The sequence below is a fragment of the Pleurodeles waltl genome, chromosome 3_2 (genome assembly GCF_031143425.1).
Source record: "Pleurodeles waltl isolate 20211129_DDA chromosome 3_2, aPleWal1.hap1.20221129, whole genome shotgun sequence".
NCBI lineage: Eukaryota > Metazoa > Chordata > Amphibia > Caudata > Salamandridae > Pleurodeles > Pleurodeles waltl.
Genome location: NC_090441.1, coordinates 10,868,964 through 10,888,577, shown reverse-complemented (window position 1 = coordinate 10,888,577; position 19,614 = coordinate 10,868,964). Strand labels below are relative to the sequence as shown.

Genomic DNA, 19,614 nt, shown 5'->3' with positions numbered 1-19,614 from the left:
TATTACAATACAATACATGTATGAATGTAGGCATGGGATAGGCAGACACAAAATGACGCCCCAAAATATGCTGTGGTGTGGCGTCGAGACCAGAAGAGGGGCGGGCTCAGTTTACAAGTGTAACCACAGGCTGAACAGAGAGACTGCTTCCATACTTTTAAGCGCACAAGTGAGGTCAGAACACTGCCCAAGCTACGGTCCGAAAAAGCTACGTAACGTGAAAAGTTGTCCCCTTTCTGTGCTTCTTCTGTTACTGCGCGTCAAGGAACACTGCAGCCCCGGTTGCGGTCCATATGTCGCCGTCTTCTGTACTTAAGAGACATCAGGGGCCGCGTCCGTGGTAATGTAATCTGTCGCTATATTGGCAGTATCACGTGTGTATCAGCGGTATTTGAATTTGTTGGAAGGAAAGCTGTTCGCAGTACTTTCACGCGGTGTCCAAAATGAATCAATAGTCTTACCACTGCAACCACGGAAAAGACATAGGCCCTCATTCTGACCCTGGCGGTCGGCGGAGAGACGGCGGTCGGACCGCGAACAGACCGGCGGTATTAAAAATGGCATTCTGACCGCGGCGGTCCCCGCCGCGACCGACCGCCACTTCTCCACTCCGACCGCCACGGCGGTCATGACCGCCGGGCTGGAGTTTGCGCACTCCGGCCCGGCGGTCGTCCCAAGACCGCCAAGGGTATTATGACCCTGCCTACCGCCGCGGTTTCTTGCGGGCGGGAACCGCCGTGCGAACCATGGCGGTAAGCACTATCGGGGCCAGGGAATTCCTTCCCTGGCACTGATAGGGGTCTCCCCCACCCCCCACTACCCACCCGAGTCCTCCCCCCACACCCTCCACCCCCCTGCCACCCCCCAGAGGTGGTACGAACCCCCTCCCCACCCCCACCCCGACATGCACATACATGCACCCCGACATGCACACACCCCCAACATGCACATATACACACCCCCTACACACACATACACAACGGGGACACATACCCGCACACATACATGCAGACATGCGCACCTGCCGAACAGCACACATTACCCATAGACACAGCAGCACCCCCCGCCCGCATACACGCACTCACACACCCCCTCTACACACTCACACGCACACCCCCATGCACGCCCTCATCACACAACACCCCCCTCCCCCTCCCCTCACGGACGGTCAACTTACCTTGTGCGTTGGTCCTCCGGGAGGCGACGGGAGCCATGGGGAGGTGACCGCCAACAGAAGACCGCCAACAGAAGACCGCCACACAGAAATGTGGGTCGTAATTCTGTGGGCGGTGTTCTGCTGGCGTGGCGGTGGAGGTTGACCAGTCTCCACTTTCCCGCCGACCGCCAGTGTGGCTGCTGGCGGTTTTCCGGCGGAACGCTCCCAGCGGTCAGAATGCGCACAGCGGCATACCGCCGCGGTCGGCGGTCTTCACCGCGGCGGTAACTCGGCGGTCTTGCGAAAAGACCGCCAAGGTCAGAATGAGGGCCATAATATGGGGGCATTTGAACCCAACACCGATCATACTGCAATTAACTGTTGACCAATTAAAATATCATGGAAAGGTTTTGCTGCAGACAGAACCCTGATTACGTGACGCGACCAATATCGCCGGCAAACTCCAATATCACCGATACGAAGCTATTGACGTGCAACGGCCCCAGTGCTTCAACCCTGGACTCATTCCTCCTCTATTTGTTCTGTAAACAACCCATGGCTGCTGGTTTCCTTGAACCTTCTATGAGCCATCTTCCAGACTATATGATCCCCGTAAAACACTCTAGTTTAAAAAAATGCATATGTACAGATAGCAGCACTTTAGGTACAATCGGTATGCGAAGCTGCTTCTATTCTCACACGTCACGGTACCGTGCAGCCAAAAAATACTACACGTGATTCTTAAAGTACAGAAATAACACATCACATTTCACATAATGAAGTACAGAATACTGGGGATGCGATTCCTGTCAGTTAATCTCCATTTATTGAATACGATGCTAAACCTGCACTGATATAAAATCTCTCAACTGCAGTTTTGCACCACAGATCACCACGCCAGTCTAAATCATGTCGGAGACCTCCAATGTGAGGTGCACGGGCAGCAATATGTGTTTCAGAACTGCTAGCAGCTGGCCTCGGTCTCGATATACTCTGGCCTGAGTAGGTTTTTGAATCCGATAATAATTTATCTGCCCTACATGATTGTGTTTGACCAGGGCTGTGATGTATTGGCGCTTTAATGCTATGAATGATTTCATTGGGTAGCAGAGTCCGTGACGTCATCGCGGATTGCTGGGCAGGTGGTTTATCCCAAGACACTGACAGAGACGGCAGCGGGTGGAACTGTGTAAATGAGTCAGCATGAGGTAACCGATTGCACCCACGGGAGTCTGAAGAAACGGAGAACCACAGAACAATGTCACTAGTCTTATTCAGTCTCAGGTAAATCCTGCACTGTGCACAGTTATCTTTAAACATAGCAGGGCAGAAATCAGAAAAATGTACCATGCCATAGAGAGATGTATTAGCCCTCAGGCATACGTAAGAAGGATTGTTCCTGGATACATCTAAAGTAGGGTGAAATAGATTGAATCCTACCTTCTATGCAAGATGTGATTCTCCTCGCGGAAAACACCTTCCGAGCATAATTAATTCAAAAGACAAATCAAAACTTTACAACGTTCAGAAAGTGTCGCAGTTCTTCATCTGAAAATGACCCAGCACCTCCCTGGGTAAAGGAATGATATACTTTACAAGAAAGATGTGACCAAACGGGGGCTCATTTAGATCAAGACAATTCAATGGATGAGCTTCTTTAAATAAGGTTCAGTATCTAGGGTACACAAGTTAGTCACAGACCTGTTAAAATACATGTTGTACAAATGAAATGTGTAACCAAGGGATATGGTGACCTGACTTGACTTCAATCTTAAGTTAAACCTGTATTTATGTACCTTCTAGTCAGCTCACAGCCATTTATCTTTCCATCAGAGCTGAAATTAGATTAATCTTTCAGTAGTCTGACATATTGGAAGGTGCAGACGAGACTACACCAGATGATTTTTTGAATTCTAGAATGCTTATTCACCAATTACATGACATCAATAGGCATCGTGTCATTTTTAAGGAACTCCCCCAATACGAAAGTAATGTGTATTGTTTTCTAATACTAGATATACAGAATGCTTAATACATAGCCCATGTTGTGGACAGTAGTTCGCTGGAACTGCTATGAATGGTTTGTGAAATGAAAACAGGTGTCGCTGTCCATACACCAAGCTTTTAACAGACGGATGGAGGCACTTCACATTACTTTTCCAGATAATTTATTTTCATGGTTATTTCCTGATAATCAGTTTTCAGTACCAAAGCACTGCTGCTTTGATCGTCAGCAAAAAGTTCAAGTTGCTTAGCCTGGAGAAATTAAGAGAGAGGGTCCTGCTTTAGTGTTTACAAACCTATAGAGCTATGGTAGTGGAAAACGCATTGACTGGCGAGTGTAACACGTTATCGTAATAATGGCATGCAGCAGCTACGACAGCCAATCTGAACTTTAAATAGAAATACTAAGTGAAAAGGGATGTTAAGAAATCTCTTGAAGAGAGCATCAAATCAAGGAAAAGTCCATTGCTTGTTGGAAACATGTTCCTGTTCGGTGACAGGCTGAAACAGTTTAGGGTACAAGTCACTGTTTCATTTAGGCCTTGACATTCTTGGATTGTGGTCTTGCCTGCGAATGCCCTGGATTATAGTTTCTTAAAAATATTCAGCAGGAAACAAACACAAGCCTACCTTTCCAAACCTGCCTGAGGCAAGTTTGGTCTTCTCATGCCACTTCTGCAAGGTGTTGTTGCGGAAGGTCCGATAATCAGCAAACCTCTTTGCCATGAACTCGGGGTACTCGTCCATCTCCAGTTTACGCTTCGGTGGCCCTTTACGCATCTCCTCGTGTTCCTCTTCTACATCTTCATCACTGGGAATTTCTTCATCACTGAAAGCCCAATGATTTTAAAGGAGTAATTACAACTTATAAGACACAATCATTTCCACCTCTATCAGAATACCTCGGGCTTGCAAGGGTTGTGGCCTGTACTACACCCACATTGTTTCGCAATCTGCGGCAGGCTACTATTGGAGCAGCTTTGAAAAGCTTGTGACGTCACGGAGGTGTGCTACAAGCTTACACTGTAGAGCCCTCTCCCCTGCCCACAAACATGGGAGACAAGAGCAGATCAATCTCGGGAGACATGGGAACAGGGGTCGACGACTTATCTATAGACTGCACAGCAAGGTGGCAAGGGCAGTAAACGTTTAAAGCTAAAATGTAGCTTGGTGGCAAAGCATTCTGCGGATCTTGTGGCAGGCTAGATATTGCGCCTGTTTCTGCTTGCTATGCTAGTTAGGCTCTGCTAATTGGAGTACCTTTGTGTGCCAGCCAGTGCATAATTTGAAACCGTGGTTTGTGGTGCAGGGCACCGGCACTTATTTTTGAGGGCCGACACTTAGTTTTCTGTATCAGACATTTTTTGCGAGCAAAAGACACTAATGGGAACGACAGAGGAAGAGAAAAAAAAAAAAAAGGGAGAAAGCGGAAAGCTGCAAGACCGAGCTGAAAGGGCAAGGAGAGATTATAAATGGATGAAAGAGGCCTGCTTTAGTATCCTGTGCTAGCATATTTAACTGCAGCATCCCTGTGTTTTAGAGGACTGCTTTGGGCAACAGCACGTTTTTATTTACAAATTAAGCACTGGTGCCAGTGGAACACTGCTGGCTTAAGCAACTTCTTTATTCCACACCAGCGCTGTGCTGTCAGGTCCTTTATACTTACTAGGCCTTTCTGACTCTTGCAATACTTCAGTCTAGTATCAATGTGCTCGCATTCTCTGCCCAAAGGGAGCATGCCTACATCCTTTCCAGCCATATGTCTGCTCATACTTTGGCTGCCACCTTGTCCTAAAGAATGAAACTGAGTCTCCAGTCCTTCATCAAAACAGACACTTCTTCCCAAAAGCACTAGCAAAATATCCCCATCTCAACTTCACAGCCAAACAATACTAAATACCATAATGCACAAAATTCATAACTACTTCAACCTCCTTGGTCTCTTATTCGACACCTTTCAACCCCCTGGTCAGGCTTTCAAGTTCCACTCAAATTTCTCCCTACTCTATTATTCCCATCCCCACGACAGCAGTCAATCGGCCTACCTCAGGTTCCTGTACAACCCTTCTCATCCTGGAATTCAAACACATCCGAACCCATGACTCCTCAAACCTACCGCCATAAGTCGATACACCTCTAGCCTTCCCGTTTCCCCTCCAAACCATCCACACTATCCAATACCTCACCTCACAATACTCCCTTCTGCCACTGATAAGTGCTGATCATTCTACTTCTCCACGCCCTCAAATTTTAAGAGCTTCACTCACCCTTGACCTCAGAGCTACCACGCACCAAGCAGCTTTAAAAATGTTGCTCAAATAAGACCTTCATCTGGCAGGGTAGCAAGATCCTGTGCGATACACCAAGGATGGCATGGTCACGTAATATACTCCAACTACCCCTTGACACAGTGAATATAACCCATGTATTTACTCTTCCATGATAGTGCTTAGCTATCAATCTTTTTGTTCACCAAACAGCCTCTGTTTCTTCTACAGCCACATTTTGACGAGAAATGTCTGCTTCTTTGCAATGAGGTCCTACATGAAACATTGATTAAAATGCTTTAATAAATACATATAAAATCAAAGTATTGTTCAGAGAATGAAACCTCATGGACTGATCGTAATGGAAAACAATTATTTTGATTTCTGCAGATATTCCATTTCCATATTTGAAAAAAGGTTAAACAATAGTATAATAGCAGCATTCTGCTGCCTATCATCCTAATTTATTGTTTCTCTCCTAATAATCTTTCCTTACCTGTCAGCTTTCGCTTTCTTCCCGTCTACCAGATGCCTTGTGTCTGGATACTGGTACAAAAGCTCATCTTGCAGTTCTACTAGGGACCTCATTAATGCCTTTAGAGCCTTGTAATCTACAAAACAGAAGACAACAAACTGAAGCATTATGTCTTATATCCGAGTGAAAAAGATAAAAAAGGCATCATTGTAATTTGCAAGAAAGAATTAACTGGTGTTGCACAGGCTGAAGAGTGAATATCATCTAGATGCTAAATTAAATTCTGAGCATCACTTTAGAACTTATACAAGCTAGATGGGATATTTGGAAACAAAATTGGTCCATGAATTCACAGACCAGATACATGACTGATAGCGGGGCCAAGACACGCTTCTCCAGCCAATGCTATTCAATATAACTTGTAAGGCAAGAATGTGTCTTCACTCTATACTCATTCATCACTTGCACTGTCTTATTAGTACGCCAACAAAGTTCTTGAACAGTGCACATGATGATTGGTTTCTTTAATTATTTGGAGGCCAACTCTCCAAATTTACATCTCACACTCTTTTCATCTTCATAAACTAAATTTCTCAATATTCCCCACACAGTACTAAATTCTGGTACTTAGCTATTTCTAAGTGCTCATAATTTAATCACAAAGGCAACCAAAGGAGCAAGGAGAAAATGTGACTTACCCAAGATCACAAAATTGGTTTAAGTGATAATGCTGCCCTCCTGGACCAGAAAGGATACAGCGAGGAAGAGAAGATAGCTCTCACACCTCAATCAGAAGCACAGGGCAAGCAATTGGAATGAACTGTGCCATGACTAATCAGAAATACAGAAATTCTAAAGTACGAAACATTCGCCTTAAAACAGTGAATCTAGACTTAACAGTATCACCTGAAACAAAACAAAAAACATTCTACAGAGCATCGACCATCCATCCTTATTCATGACTCACCCATCATAACCGGTTGCCCAACTGAATCAAGTCAGTCTTGTGAGCTATGAAATTATCTACCCAAATTATTTATTGGAAACCAAAAGGAAGAAACTGCCTGCCAATCACTGTCACTTGCTGGCCTCCAAAAACAAAGCAATCTCTTAAAAATCACAGAGTTATAAAAAGTGTGTCCCATGGTTTACATGGAACCATGAGACTGACCACTTAATAAAAAAAAAAAAACTGCTCACCAACTCTCAAATTGCTGAGACATGGTGCAAAGGACAGAAAATATGGGCAGAACTAGGTACCAATTTTGATCATGGTGGTATTTCTACTATTAGGCACTTTGTTTCGAGAATGCGCTTCAGCTGTGAGTTTTTGAGACCAAAAATCACATGTTGAAACCAAAATGTAGTGATGACAGAATTTATAAGTATTTAATATGGAGGGAATTGGTTCAGCCCTAGAAACTCCATAATTGATTGTTGGGTAAGCCCTTGCAACACACTGCTTTTTTCAATTGTTGAAGGTTTCTAGCCCTGCAAATTAGGACCTCTCATTCCTCCTCAGCCGACTGGTGGGAGGCGGCAGGCATGCGTGGCTTTTAAGCCTTGTGACGAGGACATGCCTGTCCCCTCCCCTTGCAACTAACCCATAACCTCTCCGATCCATGACCACCATCTTTACACAGAGACCATGTCACAAATAGCTTGTGTGCAGCCCGAGGGACCAGGTTGGAGCCAATCAAGACCATTTCGACCATTAGGGTGTTTACTCTGGGAATATGCTTCAGCAGAGAGTTTATCAGACTAAAACTCGTGTTTTGAAATAAAGTAAGATTGCTTCTTCCTCTCAAGCCAATAGGCGAGAGGCAGCCACCAGGCTTCTTCACTGCTACCAAAGTTCTACTCCTTTAGTGTCCAGGCAAAGGGAGGTAGGCCTGTGTCTTCCCTATGATTCATGTTGCTTCTATGCCTCTTCTGGATAGACCCCCCACCCCCCAATACCTACTGCTGTGGTTTCTACTGGGTTGCTCCGAATTTGCTTCAATGGTGTCTGTAGTCTGTCTAGGGCTGCTCCTACTCCGCTGCTGACTGGACTGCAGAGAACCAACTGCTGTGGATCATACCTGACTGCAACATCTTTGCTTCTGGGTGGATCGCACAGCTCACTAATAGTCAATATCTAGAGGCAACATCTTTACTACCAAGTGGATTGCCTGGAACATCTTACTGTGGTATTTTGAGGGTCATAATTACCGCACTAGCTCCGCTTTTGGGTGGCCATATAAATGAACTGCAACAGTATCAGCTTTTCACCTAAGGTAGCACCATCTCTGATCCGGAGGACACCCCAAAATATACTGCTATTGGTATATTGCACAGGGTTGCATCATCTTCTCCCTGTAGCTGAGCAAGTGTTGCTACAGTGATACATAACTTCTGCCCTGAGGAGTTACAGAAAGGGAACTACCACAATGAGTCTAAAACAGAATATAGTAAACTGACAACTGAGATCTACAACTAAAACCAATAATTGGAATAGGCAATAACAAAGTTCTTCCTGATACCGAACATTTTCCTCCCATAGCTTTCTCCACCAACACCACTCTGTCATGTGTCCCCAGAAGGCAACCTCTTCACCTGACACCATTTCTCAATACACTCACTATAACAGCTCCAAGTTCTTTATTGCGTCTTAACTGCCCTCTCGCCCCTTCCCTTTATACTCTTCTCTCAATTTCCATTCACCTTTGTTATCTCTCCCTCTCACTTTAAATCGCAAAACACCACATCCACTGACCAATACCCCTTGTCATAATAAAGTCATAGACCTGGCGTAATGATTAGGAGTGGGCGGTGAACTCAGCTTGCAGAGTTTGCAGAGATTTTCCCGCTCCGCTTAGCGTACAGAGTTGTGAAAAATGCTGCAGAGCAGAGTTTTTTTCCCTCGCTCGCACAACGTTAAATTGGCGACCGCAAGGGAGGAAAATCTTACTCCAGACCACCTCCCGGTGAGATTTCTCAACGTGGGCGATCACGGATGGTCGCTACCGCTTATGTTAAGAAACCTTCCGTTCACGTTGAGGAAGCTGCCAATCAAGTCACAGAAAAGAAGCAGCGCCCTCTTGCATTGCGCATGGTGCAGTTTGCTCTGATTTTACAGCCCGAGACAAACACCGGTGCTAAAAATCTGTGTGAATGGTGCAACGCAATGCACTCGCCCGCTTGCGATACTCCGCGTAGTGCGGCGGAATTGTTTGGTCACTTCGCGGAGTTCCACTAACACAGCCGGGCTGGCAAAACTTAAGTGCGCATGTGTATTTGGCTGGCCTGAGACGGCCGGCCAAACACACATGCGCATTTAGTCCACACCACTCCTCCTCCCTCTCCCACCTTCTGTAGCCCAGCCCCGCCCCTCCCTACACTGCTGGCTCAGCCAGCAGCAGAAAAATAAAATGACTACTATTTTATTTTTCTGCTGCTTGCTCAGCCACAGGGGCGACACTCCTTCACCATAGCAAAGAAGCCGCATCTGACAGGACTAACATTCCTCAAAAACTCACATTTTACAGTCAACGGAGAAACCTCACATCGATAATGCCTCCACTACTGACGATTTCTTCTTTTAAAAAAACTTGCTAAAATTGAAGCACTTCTCCGTAGAGACATTCAAGCCATGAAATATGTGCTCAAGGAGAATTAAGACCAATCAGAACTACCTAGAATTCAGAAAAAACAATACAAAAAGGTCTCTTGAAATCAGGATTCTGTGCCTCTCATAAGATTTTTACCCAACACACAAAATAATCACTTACATTTCCTTCGCTACTACTCCCTGCTTAACATGCTCAGACATGCTGTGCACCAAGCCTGGAGCACATTCTCCGGGCTTCACAAAGGACACAAAATATATCATTACTAGATTACGCTTACACCAGCGCCTTTATGTTGTCCATTCATTACAGATGCAGTAACAACTTAATCAACCAATCTGCAAAGAGTTGTGGGCCCATGGCAAATATGTGCCCTAGAAAAACTCTGAAAAACGCAATACAAGTTAATGCAAATACAATACAATGTCCTCCTATCAATCAGACTTGGCAAATCTCTAGTCCACGTGCTCAAACACTAATCTGCTGTTGATCAGCCCTTCGTGATGCCTTTCCTTGGGCTCTAGGAGCAGTCAGAAGTTCATGGGCAGCATCCTGTCAATCGTCATTTACCAGTAGTACCTCAATACAGGTACACACAAAACTGGTCTCTAAGGGTTTCAGAAGGGATGGGGATTGATAGACTAAAGTTAAGGATACTGGTATGTGATGATTTAGGTGCTCGTGGAATGCTCAGGTTTAGTTGGGCTAGATGCAGGTCGAGGTAACTTGGTTAATTGCTCAAGTGAGTAAGAACCTATGTCACATGGAAGCTTTACTGACTCCTTATTCGAGGCATAAAGGACATTGAAAGGCTGATCAGAACTCAAACGTTTCAGAGCCCACTCCAATCTATCTGTAGCGCAACTTATCCTTTCTGGCTTTGATGGCCAGCAACTCTGCCAGGTCGAGTATTAGTACAGTTCAACCACAGTGGAACAGAAGAAAGAGCAAAGAGCTTTGAGGTACCAGAATACCCGATTAGATTTCAAATGGGTGGAATGTAGCAGTTTCTTTGACAAATACTCTATATCAAAGCCAAAGAGGGTTGTGGTAAATTATATGGAAAGATCTGGGAGAATAGCTCTTCTAAGATACTAAAAACCCCTTTCTAAACGGAGCACATCTTGGGGCACTATCGGACATAAAGTCACCCATTCCAAAGCCAGAAAGAATAAAACCACCTAAAGAGCGTGGCTGTGGATTGCGTGGATTATGACTTTGAGACATTACTAAATTAATCTGCTCTCAGATGGGCTTCTCCCCAGACTGCATATACCTCAAACTCTGCCCACTTCTTACCAGAAGAGCGCTACTGCAAGGATTTTCAGGTACGAAGATGGCCTTGTAGAAGGAAGTGATGGCTATTCAAGAGAATCCTTGACAAAGAAAGCCATTAGTGGAGGGAATATTCTTAAAGCAAGGAATGCCTCCTAATGCGCTACTTATCTATGGGTGTCTTGTAATTTGAAAAGTGATGTCAGAAGTGCTGTCCTCTGCAGCAGCCAAGACGCAACTACAGGTGAAAAAATATTATTGTGCTGAAACATATTAAACAAGTGAAGATGTACATTGCATGACATAACCATCTACCAAACAATGAACTTGGTGTGGCTAACGAATAATAATAATATTGGTAACAACTGTGTAAAGTTGAGCAAAGAGCCAAATTACAGCATGGTTTCTGCTCCATAACGCGTAGAATCCAATGTATCAGACAATCATACGTCATCAATGAGACTTTGTTGCGTCATGTTGGAAATGTTCTGTAAATATCACAGAAATCCTGAGCCCTATGCCACACACTTAATATTGTGATACTTCATTCACAGATCTAAGCTACAGAAACAGTTGCAATATTGCTCTTGTTGCACCAAAACATAATTATACGCGAAATATAAAATATTTTAAGAATAGTCTTCCCTTTGTCCCAACAAACGTCAGCAGTGCCAATAATTATGCTGAAACACTGCCTAGAACTGCTCTCAACGCTGTAGGCTTCAGAGGACTATGTATCTAGTTTTGAAAACTCGAATACAGGATTCATGATAAGTCCACAGAATGTCATCAATGGCTACACGGGCTTTAACTTGTTGAGTCAACAGCTCTTAAGCCAATAATTATAAGCACCAATACAAATTTTTAGCAGCCACTGATTTCAGGCAAGGGGACGTTAAAAAATAAACTTTAATAAAGGCAAAAAAAATTAATATGAAACAAAACCGCAGAAACAACTTTGTTTTACTCATTTGCAGTGTACTGAGTCAACTTTCAAAGACTGGAACTCACTGACCAACTTTCAGTACCTCTCCTCGCCCCTTCCTCCTTAGCTATCCTCCCATCTGCATACCTGTTCAGTCTTTTGCCTCACAGCCACACTCATCCTTTACCCAAACTCTTTCACCACATATCAGTGCAAGCTAATTCTCGATCAATTCCCCAAACCCCACATTTGCACTACCCCGCGCCCTATTCATGTTATCACCTCCATCCACTAACATGCCTGTCGCTCACTCTAATTCTCTGCATCCACTCTCACATATCCTCTTCTCACCAACTTTCTTCAGCGCCCCACCCTATCCTCACTATTTGAAAAATCAAAAAGAAAATCACAAGCTGTCATTTTTCTGCAAATTGACAATCAATAACACTTAGAATCAGGAACTTTGCATGAATTATTCTCGTTGTCCAATATTCATGTCAGAACACATTAACGAAGATTTATAACTAGGCATTCTTGTGACAAGAACATCTTTCTTTTCGTCTTGCATTTAGTAGCTCATTGTGCTGCCCAGCTGAAAGCCTCAGGGAACTATGAGAAGACTGCATTACACATTTTTAGATGCAATTCTTCTGGAATATACATAACAGGGTACAGATTCAGACTGTCCTGGATGGAAATCCAGAGAATTCACAATACCTCTGAAAGGCACCCACATGCTGGGACTAAAATGCCACTACTGCATAACTCTGCCCCAAACTGAAAGGCATCTAAGTTTGCCTGTACTAGGTTAGAATTTTAATATGTAATGCATGGTTACCTTTTGGGGGAAAGAGATACCCAGTTATTACTTCATCATTTTGAAATTCATAAAAACATTATTTACAGCCTGCACGCATAAACACACCGATTTAAGGCGATTTACTAGTTACAGAAAACAGATAATCGGGGTGACCAAGAATATGATAATCTTCGATATTGACGACTGTTAAAACGTTATTCCACAAGACAGCTAGTACCCTGCCTTCGAAAAAACCCAAGGGCACACAAATCAAGCAGTGTACCATAGAGGCAATTTAAGTTCGTATGAATACCAAGTCATTTCCCAACAATGTGCCATGCTCTTTTTTTGATAGTCATAATTTAACAGTTGAAAAAAAGCTAAATTTAAGAGTTTTTTTTTTTTACTCTTTCATTCAATCGGTTTCACATTGTTTTACGTGGATGAAATAAACCAGTAAAACGAATATATACAAACAAGACAGTAAGGAGTTCAGAAGGGCAAAATGGATTCACACACAATACATTTAAAAAAAATTACCCCCTCCCCCCCAGTCCCCCCCAACACCAAAAAAACCCAAATTATATTTAGGAGCTCTTGTTCTTAGCACAGGGGCAATCGAAAGTGTGGTAAACACATTTAGTTGCCGCAGAAAGTCACTGTTTCATAAAGATTACCTCACACTTTGTGGCAGATTGCAAATCTAGGTTGCTTTGACTGCAAATTTAAAAATGAATGCAAATTTATATAGCGTAACAGCTTCACAGCAAGGGAGGTCCGGCGCTATGTAAGTAGGGCAGAAGCAGACACAGTTATGTTAAACTGTTTGAAATGACAAGGGTTTCGGCTGTTTTTTTTTTTTTTTTTTTTAATTTCAGTAGGAAGGGCTCGGCAAGAGAATGGCTTTGTAAATGCATAGCTGGAGTTTTCTTGCCACATAAATTGGTCAACCCTGCCGCATAATGTGGTCCTCCCTGCCACATAAATCCAGTGGCCCTGCATATAACTAAAGGACTTCCATTTACCTTCTTCATCTGCAGTAAAATATGAAAATATGGCCAAATAGCACCAAAGAATTCCCTTTGCCAGCTATCATTCTCGCAGATAAGAAAAGTAAATGGGTTATCACCTGGCCATTAAAGAGAATGTCACGAGATGTAAGTATAAAAACAATGCAATCTAGTAACGAGCTGGACATCTAAAACTAAACAAACAATTCAAGACCAGCAGGTAATCTTGAAAGCATGGGCACACCACTGCAAAGATTAAAATGTCCGATGGAGGGATTCAGATTAATACCTTCACAAGAAGGTGATCTTAATCCTGTAATCAGCGGCAAGAGAGCGATGATGTGGCAGAATTTTACCCACTTTTAAAAAACACTAGGCGAGACCTATCAATGTCTAAAAACATTTCTCCATTGTAAAACGGCTGCTCGTGCGCTCTCCTCAACCACACTGCTTGTCACAGTCAGTCTTCAATGGTGGTGTATATGGAAGACCAACAGCCCCCAGGAAAACCGATATATTTTCCAAACAGGACCTTTTTTACCAAAATTCATATCAACGTAAATATTTGTTATTATGCCGTGGGGGTCTTTTGTAATTTTCTTTTAAATTTAGCCTTTTTTTCCCCCCTCAAAGACAACATACACAGTTCTTACTTTTCGCTTACAATTGAGTTTTCTTTGTTTATTTTTTTAACCTAGGGATGGCATTTATATAGATTCATGTATTCGGAATCTGAACTGAAACAACCATGAGTGGTCGTTTGTGTCTGTTTGATAATTTAATGAGCACTTAAACGGGTTGGCTGGCACTGGACAGGGACATCGCACAACTGGTAGCATAAATTGGTGGTTGTCAGTGCTTGTGCACTACTGTGTCCAAGTTGTAAGCAATCTGAAGGTGTGCTTCCCAGCTGAATGGAAGCTTTTTGTCACATGATTTTGTTTTTTATTCAGCTAATCCGTAGAAAACTGGCACAGACTGGCAACTGCCACATTTCCCTTTCTGATTGTCAATTCCCAGCTGTACAGAAATGGAGTGGCTTGATAGCGGAGAGATGGAACAAGTAATAACAAGCATTTGCAATGCAATGGGTCTCGCATTTGCTCGAGTTAGAGCTATTAGAGTTGCAAACTCCTAATCTGACTTTTCTTGCCACATAAATTGAAAATTAAAAGTAAAACAGTTTCACATAAGCGGGCAGATTCACAGCGCCACGGCCACCATGAGCATCAGTGTGAAGAGACACAAAAGAAAAAAGAAGTTAGCTCACAGTCAAGCTTATTGGCAAAAGTGCAATTAGCCATGTAATAGGGCAATGGTCAAGGCGGTAACAAAACCTCCCCAAGGAGGAACAAAGGTAAACCATTTACCAATGTCAAAGGAGTTTTGAAGGGCAAGCCCACGAACGAATGGTAGTGATGGGCGTGAGGTGAGCGTGGGTAAAGGCCCAGATATATACCAACACGTTGGAAAAGCAGCGCTTGCATGCTGCTATGCTCCACCTAAAAATTGGCTAAACGTATACATGGGCCGTGGACTGAAGAAAAGATTTTTATGGGACAAGAGTGCACGTGTGGGGGCAAGCTCTACTGAACAGCTGATATCCCCTAATAATCATGACTTGTCACTTTGTTGCTCCCTGTGTGGATGCAATTAAAATTATGAATGACCAGCTGTTTTGTCGAACTATTGCTTAAAAAATGGTTTATCGAACTATTAATTAGAGATGTATGTATATCTGTTGTGGTTGTCCTGACCTTTCCCGTTCATGCTCCAATTGGTTTTGACTAGGTTTTACGTAGAAAGTCAGTCCATGATTGGTGGGGCAGCATGCAAGACCAGTTTTCTGAACGTGCTGCTCGCAGTGCTGTGTATGACCTGGGTGGTTTCAGGCAGGGCTTAATACTCATTGGCTAGTGCTGGTTGCCTTGCAGCAGCTTGTACTGTAATTGGACAAGTCTTTCTGGGCCGGGGTATTCTTTATACCACTTTGCTCCCAAGTCTCAGTTGTCACTTTTTTGCTGCTACATGTCTACCTCCGTGTCCTCAACCCTCCAGTACCATGCCGCATCCTCTGACTGACCATATTTGGGCGACCTTAAAGGTTAAAAAAAAATATATATAAAAAAAAAAAGCTGTTAGTCAAGTGGGGAAAGAGTGAGTTAAAATCGTGTGCGGCAAGATAATAAAAACAAGCAAGCAGCAGTAAATTTCCACCGTGAGAGGTGAGGGCATTGGCTTAATCTGGGGAAGGTGTGTTGAGAACATGCTGTAGATTTGTGCAGGTAAATCTGGTGCATCAGAGCGCTTGCTAGTGCTGCTGGCAGTCTCACTGTGCCACAAGACAAAAATCAAGCCGGGTGGGGGTGCGACAAATGAAGCGGAGACACACTTTTTTGTAACGAACATGGCACCCAAAGTAAACAAAAAATACAAACACTTATTAACATGGAGCCGAAAGTGTGGGGGTGGAGGGGTTGGGGGGCAAAAAAAAAGCACATGGTGGCTGTGAAGATCAATCACGTCAAATGAAGCGGCTGCAAACTGGAACATATAATAAACAAAACCTGAACACTTATACCTACAATCCAGTAACACAAGTAGAGGCAGGCAAAAAAAAAAAATGAAGGTGGGTGAGCTGTGCAGCCGCCATATGTAAACAGCGTGGCATACTGCGCTGTAACAATTAAAGGAGCTGGAATGCCTCATGCGCTCCACGAAAACCTGGTAGAACAGGGAGAAGGTGTGGCACGACTGCTAGAGCTGTTGACTTTAGAACTGAGGACCAGGGTTCGAGTCTCGGAATGGGCTCAACATCACTTAATCTTCCCATGCCAACAAAAAATGAGTATGTCCCTGTGTAATGTAGCTGGTACTCATGTAAAGCCTCCAATACCTTTGGGTTGGGTTTGACACGAACAGGAAATGAAGAAAAAAAAAGTCCCCTAAAGAACATATAAGCAGGACAAAGCGTAACTATACAGTAGTTGGTCCCTGCTCCCAAAGAGAAAAAGGAGGGACAAAGAGGCATGACTGACCCCTCGCAAGAAGGATTTTTAAAGGACACTGAAACAAGCAAATGAAAGTGCTTTAAGCTCACAGAAGAAGTATACTTAAAAGTATACAAGAGGCCGAATGTTCACCCTCGACCTAAAAAAAAGTGTGTCTACCCTTATGAGCAGGGCTGGCTTTATTGCAGTGCAGCCACTGGGCGCCGACCTGGGTGGGGTGGCGTTGTGTTTACTTATAAGTTTCTATTTAAAAGCACTCGCTGCAGAGTTACTTGTGCATCCAGCTTTCAGACAGCAGTAAAAATGTCACGATAACTTTTGTGATTAATGTTCCTACTAGACAGAGAGGTCAGAGTTTTGTCTAGTGGCAATTTTGACTCGCCATAAAGTAGCGCAGAGGGTTTATATGCCCGCTGCAAAAAACAGATCTGTATTTTATGCATGTAACTCAGTGGATTTGTAAAGCCAGCATTTGCCAGCTCTTTAAAACAAATGAAATGCAAGTGAGGGAAGGGCTATGGAGAGATGAGAGGCATTTTTGCAGGATGGTAGGAGGGAATCTGAGGAGGAAGAGGAGTTCGGGTGGGCGCCAAAAAAGTGTTGCACGAGGTATCACTAGTGCTAAAACTGACCCATACAATTTCACTTCACTACAGGACCTCATTACAACACGATGGCCTCTCTCTACATGAAACATAGCTAAGGTAGTTTTCAAGTTTCATGGTAATCAAAGATAGGTACCATATTAAGTACGAATCATTATTTTCGGAATTTCCACACATTGAGACACTTCTTTGGTATCTATCAAATCCAATCCAGATTCGAATGGAACACCAGGCAGCCCTCCCAAAACACGATTTGCGTTTTCATATCAGACACTTTCGTCTTGAGTTGAAAGTCCATCAAAGTAAATATAATGCCAAGGAAAAATCAGTAGGCGGTCCTGTTCGGGTAAGTGAAGAAATTCAAAGAGGCTTTCGTCTTTCCATCTATGGAAATATTTACTGAATATTAACCTACAATTCCAAATTATACATTATTGGAGAAAGTGGCAGGGCAATTAATACATCGGAAGAATGCGAGACAATGGTTTCAGATCCAGAGCAGAGGGAAAAAAAACAGCTACAACTTGTGTCCACCTTTCAAAATTAAATTTCTCGGTACTGCTGCTGGGGCACCAAATGTAGTATAGTGACTTTTTCCAGATAACTTTAGGAATAGATAAGTTAAACAAAATGCTTGCTTGAACCTTTGAAATTGATTAACACCCATTCTGAAGTGGGCTACTTGTATTTTGGAGCCATGTCTGAGATTTGGATTCTTAAGAACAGACCTCACGTGTAGTCCTATGAAAGAGCAAGTTTTAACAAAGAAATGCTCCGCTGCAGGATAACATATCAATCCAACAAGAAAGCTAGAAGCCTACATCAGTAAATCACCCTGTGCCTTTCTGGTAATACTCCCTCGTATGTTTTCATTTTATACATCCCTTCACAAGGTACAGAAGCAGCCCTGGAGTATTTAAGCTTCATGCAGGGATAGCGCTGCCATGCATCAAAGTGTCAGGGGGCTTATAAGAGATTAAATCTAGCCCACTGCTTTAAAACCACAAAAAATCAATACTATGCAGACCAGCCAAGGGCTGCGAACCAGGCAAGGTGGCACCCTCCCCACTCCATATCTGGCACGTGACATGTCAACTATTGACACAACCTGCCCTACAAGTGAGGCACTAAAGAATGCTAGCTGCCATGTTAAATCTTTCTTGTCCTATGCATACAGAAGCTTCTCAAGACTTTTCCGCCTTCTTAAAGTATTTATACATAAATGTATACATAAAGGCCCACAACAAGTCTCTTTACCATGCTTATTTGCAGGGCTCACAATGTTGCGGATGAAACGTGACCACCAGTAAATACCAGACCTTTCGAGTCACAAGAGGTGACACATGGTAAAATAAGCAGTTCTTTAGACAGTCCCCTGCAGTCTGAGATGTAAAGAATGGGGGTCATTGTGTTGAGACTTTTGTCGATCTTTGTAGTAGACACATTTGTACACTTACTTATCATACCAGCTTTCTGGTGCATGAGTCAGTGTGGAGAGCAAAGCCAATAAGTCAAAAAGGCAAGAACTTTTGCCTTTGCCAAAGCTTATTTGCTGTTCCAGATGATAATAAGAAACGATGCTAACAGCTGTAGTGAAGCAGCCCAGCCAGAAAGAAGCCCCAAACCAGCAAGTGGACCCCTTAAGGTCGAAGCCCCTAAGCAGCCGTGGTCCATCACTGAGTTCCATACTGAGATACTTATCAGTCTGCACCCAGATACCTCCTTCACCAGATCTTCAGTCACATGCGTTCCCAATATGATAGTCTCTTAGCTTCAGACTGACACTTTAGCACTCACTGCTGTCTCTGCGACTGCCCAGGTATCTCATTTATCCTGCACTCACTCATCTCCCTTGAGCTGCCCCTGCATGCCCCATCATCCACTCCACCTCTCCTTTATGCTTTCACTTCCACCCCAGCCCTTTGATCCACGCAGCAGCTCCGGACAGTTGGTTTGCTGGGGAGAGGGGTGCACGGTGAGAAGGTCTGTGGGGGAAGCATCTGATGCAGTGTTGTGTCTTCCTTGGAGGTTAAAGTGAAAACAGTCTCCTAAATGAAAGAGGAGGCTCCAGGTCAGTGAACCACTGTGTGGCTAGATGTGCAGCGAAGGAAAGAAAGGGAAATTAGGAAAATACTAAAGAGGTGCAGAAAAAACTGCTTTTTGTCACATTGTAGGCTAAACTGTTAAGATGCCACATGGAATGTGACTTTTGTAGAATTCTTTGTGTAATGCGCAGTTCCCGGGTTCAGATCCTCGTGGGTTAATAAAGAACTGCAAACATATGGCTGTAACCCGCAGATCAGAGGTTTAAATCCCAGTCAGAAAACTGGGGTAAATGCAGCTACTGCAGAGATAAGCGAGTATTCAGATCACAAATTATACATTCAATGGGATAAGGCAATAACTGCAGACACCGTAATGCACTGGTCAATGTTTCTGAACAGTGACTTGAATGAGGGGGTTAATGCATCTACTACAA

General features: G+C 43.6%; 1 protein-coding gene across 1 annotated transcript in view; it reads right to left on the bottom strand.

Moving 5' to 3' along the window:
* Window positions 1–19,614, bottom strand: part of AATF (apoptosis antagonizing transcription factor) — a 406,709-nt gene that overhangs the window by 153,615 nt on the left and 233,480 nt on the right. The window contains exons 5-6 of the mRNA XM_069226568.1: window positions 5,924–6,038; window positions 3,791–3,989 (exon numbers count right to left, since the gene is read on the bottom strand). Of these exons, the coding sequence (XP_069082669.1) occupies window positions 3,791–3,989; window positions 5,924–6,038 (314 nt within the window). The remainder of the gene's footprint in view (window positions 1–3,790; window positions 3,990–5,923; window positions 6,039–19,614) is intronic.